Source organism: Melanotaenia boesemani, chromosome 9, assembly GCF_017639745.1.
Source record: "Melanotaenia boesemani isolate fMelBoe1 chromosome 9, fMelBoe1.pri, whole genome shotgun sequence".
Classification (NCBI taxonomy): Eukaryota; Metazoa; Chordata; class Actinopteri; order Atheriniformes; family Melanotaeniidae; genus Melanotaenia; species Melanotaenia boesemani.
The window spans coordinates 21823187-21829841 of record NC_055690.1 but is presented as its reverse complement, the minus strand read 5'-3'; the positions used below and the strand labels follow the sequence as shown (position 1 = coordinate 21829841).

At 37.9% G+C, this 6655-nt stretch overlaps 1 protein-coding gene across 1 annotated transcript; it reads left to right on the top strand.

Annotated features, from left to right (window-relative positions):
* Window positions 1-244: 244 nt before the first annotated feature.
* Window positions 245-6655, top strand: LOC121646277 (protein NipSnap homolog 2-like). The gene is made up of 10 exons (XM_041995179.1): window positions 245-392; window positions 981-1120; window positions 1199-1244; window positions 1699-1793; window positions 2019-2089; window positions 2180-2320; window positions 3447-3478; window positions 4058-4152; window positions 5334-5417; window positions 5583-6655. The coding sequence occupies exons 1-10, from the start codon at window positions 301-303 to the stop codon at window positions 5645-5647; spliced, it is 861 nt and encodes a 286-aa protein (XP_041851113.1). The 5' UTR covers window positions 245-300; the 3' UTR covers window positions 5648-6655.

Genomic DNA, 6655 nt, shown 5'->3' with positions numbered 1-6655 from the left:
TATCTTATTTATTATGTTGTAGCTATGTTGTATTTTATCTTATTTATGTTGTTGCAATCATTCTATTTTATTCTGTTATTCTGTTTTGCACTGACTGGATGGCTTTGTAATGTCGTTGTACTTTGATGCAATGACAATAAAGTTCTATTCTTCTATTCTAACCCCAAACTGTTTCACTTCTCAGTAAATAAACCCCGTGAAAGACTCACCTTCTCTCAGAGGATTACTCCACTGCGGTGCTCTGCGGCCACCTGGCGGTCATATAAGGTAACTGCACCAGCTCCTTGAGCTCAGTTGAAGATGGCGACTGGAGTCCTTCAAAGAGTCCGCGGAGCATTGGGTCCGGCTCAAAGCAGGGCCCACTCGGCCAGACAGCTCGTGGGCTGGGTCAGGTGGGCGGCCATCAGCGTTGGTGTTTTATTGCCGTCTTGTGTTGGCCGTTATGTGATATTTTCAGTAGGTTTTTTCCTATGGCTACCATGAGCTTGGAAAGCTAGCCCACTTACTGCTAGCCAGCCCCGCTTGGCCTTCTGCCTTAACTTCATTCAGAAGCAGTACTTTATATTTAATTTACACCCAGATGTGTTAGACAGACGCTGCGTGTGTTTGCTGGTGAAAGTGAAAGATTACGAGTTTCTGTCATGTTTTGTTGATGAGCATCTCAAACGCTCAAGGTCAGTTTGTTGCTTTGTTTAGCTTCACTGAGAAATATGTTTGTTTATGCCTTACATACTGTGCGTGTCGTATTAAAACTTACAAATGCTGCATTTGATGTACAGCAGTGTCGAGGTTTGTGTATTAAAATAATCAGTGGCATTTAAACCTCTTTCTGTACAGCATCTATACAGAGGTGTTGTCATATTTACAGGCAAAGCACGTCATGTCAGTGTGTATTTATCTAAATCGGTGTAAATGATTGAGATGCCATGGTGTGAATTTCCATCCATTAGCTGTTCAACATGTCTCTTCTGGGTTTGCAGAGGTTTTGCAACATCCAGCAGCAGAGATAGAGAAGACAGCTGGTTTAAGTCGCTGTTTGTGAGAAAAGTTGATCCCCGAAAAGATGCACACTCCAACTTGCTGACCAAAAATGAGGAAAGCAACCTTTACAAAATTCAGTGTAAGTTAATACATGAACAACATCATTTCATGATTAACCAGGTGTTCTAAAATAATAGTCAGATTTGTCCTTTTTCAGTCCATAATGTCAAGCCAGAGTGCCTGGATGCATACAACAAACTCTGGTGAGTGTAATGTTACTGTAGAGCAAGCTAATGGTGTTGAGAGCTTGTATTGCAGAAGGAAGAAGAAAACTATTTGACAAGGACATTAGATAAATTCTTCAGTGCAGTCTATTTCTGTTAGATGGTTGATTGGTCAGCATGACAACAGTGCTGCTTCACTCATGCCTAAGATTACTGGAGGCTGTGTACATGTAGATAGGACCTAATTTGAGTCTTGCAACACAAGATAGAAGACAAATGATAAGGTTGTTGTTTAGAAGTGAGTTTTTGATTTGTTTATATATATATATATATATATATATATATATATATATATATATATATATATATATATATATATATATATATATATATATATATATATATATATATGTGTGTGTGTGTATGTATGTATGTATATGTAGAGGTGTATTCATATTATATTTGGTTCACTTTGCTTTCTCATTCATCACAGTGAGGATGTTTTGCCCTCCATCCATGCTGATAAGTACTACCCCTGTGAGCTGGTGGGAACCTGGAATACCTGGTATGGGGAACAGGACCAGGCTGGTAGGATTACTAATATCAACGCACAGGCATATGTGCAGTATATAATGTACATAGCCATGTTATTCTGCCAATGATAGATATATGGATTATTTTGATCTTTTTGGATAAAAAAGAAAAATCAGGGCAGCAATTTCTTATCCTGTGTTTGTTCAAGCTTTGCATATCATGTGGCTTTCTTTCTGTTGGTTGTTGATGTGAACTTGTATTTATGATTTACTCCTGCAGTTCATTTGTGGCGCTACAGAGGTGGATACCCAGCTCTAACAGAGGTGATGAACAAGCTCAGGCAGAACAAGGTAATCATCATTTCTGCTGGTCTCACTCTTGCTGCTGCCTTACCCTTAAAAGGGAGGTAAAGCTTATCGATTGCTTCTGTTTGACATCAGGAGTTCATAGCTTACAGGAAGGAGCGGGGAAAGATGTTATTGTCTCGCAGGAATCAACTTCTGCTAGAGTTTAGCTTCTGGAATGAACCTGTGCCACGAGAGGGCCCAAATGTCTACGAGCTCAGATCCTACCAACTCAGGGTGAGTAATCCACCAGCAGTCTATATCATCTGTGTTTTGCTTTGATATCCAGTCCCAACGCTCTGTTTTTTCATAATGCGTAGAGCTCTGAGAGTGATTATTCTAAAAGGTCACATGACAGATTTATGTGGCTTTAAGACTGATTCTGCAGAGAATAACTGATTGCAGAAAATGTGGATGGTGGCAAAATTTTGGATCTTAAGGATTAAAAGTTATGGCTGAGTTGCTCCCAAGTTCAATACAGAGCTTCTTAAAATGTCCAAATTCAATCTGATTCAGCCTGTCCACTAATTTAAACATCAAATTCTACGTCTGACTAGCTTAAAACTCTGTTTTCATGTAGCATTTATTCAACCTGAAAACCTCATTATTATGTTTTTTTTTTTTTTTAAATGACAGACATCTTAGACTGTGCATACATAAGGCCATCAGTTTGCAGCATAAGCAGCTCTACCCAAAACCTTCAGCGTAATGTTAAAATAGTTAGATATAAATAACTGTTTTTCCACCTTCCACTTTACTGCATGCATACAATCACTATTGATAATGTCTGAGCAGGCCTGCTGCAGGATTTGCTCCTCCAGACCTTAATTATACAATAATTGTTGCATAAATTTGAGATTTTCCCCATATTTTTCTATCACATCTGTACAGTCACATGATTTACTTTTTCAAAATCAATATAAATCCTTTAAATATGCTGTTTGTATCTGTGAATATCATCACGAGAGTAAACAGACACCATTAGTATTTAGCACTGTTTTAACCTTTTTTTGCTTTTTAAATCATATTTAACCAAACCAAAGAATACCATCACCTACAGTCATTCTTTTTAATCTTAAAGGCCAAACTGCATTAAGATCAGAGCTCCCTCTGACACGGGATGTATGCAAGCTATTATCCCTCATCACAGGCTGAGATTATATCTGACAAACGGTGGAGCGTTTATCTTAATCACCAGAGAATGATTGAAGAAGAATTTGGGCGTAGCTGTTATTGTAGCTTATCTTCACTATGAGAAAATACCTGTGTTACATCTTTCCCATTTATCTGTGGTAATGTGTTTTATCTGGAAAGAAGAAGTTTGGAAAACTTGTGTTTTTATTTGATATTTTCCTTGCTGCAGGCAGGAACCATGATCGAGTGGGGTAATTACTGGTAAGGCAGCCTGAATTCATTTGACTCACTGAACTGTAGTTACAGAAGAGATGCACTACATGAAACCTCCCCCATCACACTGTCATTAATAAGAGCTATTCCACAGAGAGATCCTCTCTTTGAAGCTGTACTGTCATGCCCTCTTGCCAAGATTTAAAGTCAAGTGAAGTTGTGTGCATGCTGGAAATATACTCTCATCTCAGAGTAATTTGAACCAGGAAGTACACGCAGCACAGTACAGTCGATTACGATGGATTAACAAGCTTCACCAGAAGCTTTTTTTGTGTGTTGTGCTCATCACACTTTTAATTTTTCCTAAGTTTGTTTTTGATCTTGAATGACGGCATGTTTCTGGCAGCACAAGAGGTTTCCAGTGCAAATTGAATAATAAATGTGTCTTTGCTTTGAGGGAGACATAATGAATGCAAAACATTTCCTCTACATCCTGTATGACGCCTGATATGTACAGTAGGTGATTAACTACAGAGAATGCATTTAGTTGTGTAAATTAAACACAGCCAAGAGTTTGAAGAATGTTCTTGTTATTCCAGATTAAGCTGACATTGCTTCTGTCTGCAGGGCCAGAGCGATCCGATACCGCCAGAGCAACAGTGAGGCTATAGGAGGGTTTTTCTCACAGATCGGTAGTCTCTACATGGTTCATCACCTCTGGGGTAAATACTAGTTCTGTACAAACCAACAGTATTATCATGCTGGAATCAGTTATTGCTCAACATAATAAACACTTTTATTTGTCCAAAAAAAAAAAAAAAAAACATCCTTTTGCATTTTTTTTAACCAGGAGGCAAATCCCTACATCCTGTTTATTACAGCCATGTACAACATGACCCTCTTCTTTGTCCCCTAACTTTATCCAGCCTAGTTTATTCACTCAACCATTTAGTTGAAACTGCTACTGATATTTCGCAAACCAACAATTTATAGGTAATCATCAGTCATCGTTGCAGCTTGTATCAGGTTGTCCTTTAGCTTTACTGGCTCATTGTTTTATCTTGCTGACAGCTGTGGTGCGTTGATTCTCTTCACCGCTTCATTGCTCTCATGGGCTTGATTAACTTTTTTTTTTTTTTTTTTTTAATTCTGCCTCAAAAGCTGGTGGGGACCAAAATGGAACTAAATGAGGAAGAAATTAATAATGAAAACTGCTGTAACAAATGCTCATGTTGGACATTGTGTGCAGCTGTTTGCTGAAATGTTTACTACAACTTGACTTTGGACAATTTAACTTTTTTTAAGATCATATAATTCGTTTATGTAATGAGAAAATGGAAAACTTTTCCATATTCTTTGTCTGATGTGCAGCTCTGTTTCATAAATCAGTGTGGAAATTTGCTTGTTTTCTTCAGGCAGTTATCTTTGTTTTTATATTAGACCTGAACCACAACATAATTTCATCATCTCTTTTCCCAGTGCAGATTTGATTCACCTCTAGATATCACTATTGTTTCTACTGTCAGCTTTCATGTGCCCATTTTTGCTGTCAGTCATCTGTGTGCAACAGCTTGTTGAGCTCTCCAGACTCTTTAAGTACAGACTCGCTTTCATGTTCAAATTTGTGCTGTTATTTCTCCTTTTTAGAAAATACAATTTTACATTATTTTTTTTTCCTTTTATCATTTTTAGGTATGTTTTAACATCCAGATGTGGTGATTCCATCATTTTTGCCAAGAGTCACAGCTGCAAACAACTAATCACAAGAATTAGTTAAAATCTTCTGTAATCAATCTAAGAAAAGAGAAAATATTAACAGACGATGAAAGGAGTTGTAACTTGTAATGCAGGATTTCCTGTAACCATAAGCAGCATCATTATGTGTTTGACTTGTGTGCTGCAGCTTACAAAGACCTTCAGTCCAGAGAGGAGACGAGGAATTCTGCTTGGCAGCAGGAAGGCTGGCATGAAGCGGTGTATTACACAGGTGAGCGTAACTGTCAAGTTATTTCATCTCTTTTGTATACAAACTGTTGTTAAAACTCGCTCTGAAGTTATTTGGACCTTTGCAAAGCTTGCTGAAATTGATCATGATTTAAAAGGATTATAAATTGTAACTAAATTTCCTCTTAACTTTTTGCTTCTCCTGCAGTCCCTCTCATTCAGCACATGGAATCCAGGATCATGATCCCAACAAAGGCTTCCCCGCTGCAGTGAAATAAGAAGCTGGAAGCTAAAATAAAGTGGCATCCTTCAGAATGTTACATTCATCCAATGAGTCGCTGTCATGGGTTCAACCTTCTCAAACACCCTTTTCTCTTTTCTCGTCTTTGCTTTATTACTTGAAGTTGTCACTTGAACAACAGAGGCAACAATGCCTATTTCCTTGCAATTAAATAGTTACTGAAAGGTAGCAAGCTCTTGACCATGCAAAATTTTTCTTTTGTTTTTTGGGTTCTAAAACGCAACAAGTAAATTTACCCAATTAAAAACCTCCCGATGGTGGTTATGTGCAACATCTTGTGCCACATTAAAACTGGTCCATGAAGAGAGCACATCTAGTTTTGGAGCCAAAGTTAAAGAGCAGCTATATGGTTCGTTAGTGTGGGAACACTGGGGAGAAATGGTCTGCTGAAGCTCACGGCTCAACACAGTGGCCATTTATTTATTTATTGTAAACTTAAAGCAAATAGTGTTTGAAATATGCTGAGGACGTTTCAGTTTGATGTAAGCAATGCTATTGCTGACTGAACTGAGAAATCATTATTTAAACTGTTTGTCGCAAATCATGATGACAATATGACACGGTGTATAATGCAGAGAATATAATTTTATATTTGCTGTCTATCATAAATGGATGTTTTGTGGTGAACTCCTAAGCTGCTTCTCCTGGATGTTCTTTTATTCCCTGTCAGAGTAATGTTAACATTTCACGGTGCTGTGTTTGTAACTATGGCTTCCACCTTTAACTTGTGACAGCAGCATGCCCGGTTTTAAATCTGTTTTTAATCCAACAATGTTTTAATGGGGAAAAACAATCATACAGTAGTGTGGAAACATGTTCATACGTGATCCAGTGAAGCTGGTTGAAGTGGGGACAGTCGTGCTGCTTTGTACTGTAATAGAATTTTTAAGGGAACCACATTTATGCCGTCTTTTTGTTGAGCTGGAACAATGTTGAGAAATGGACAAGAACGCCAACAAATTAAAATAAATTTAAACATC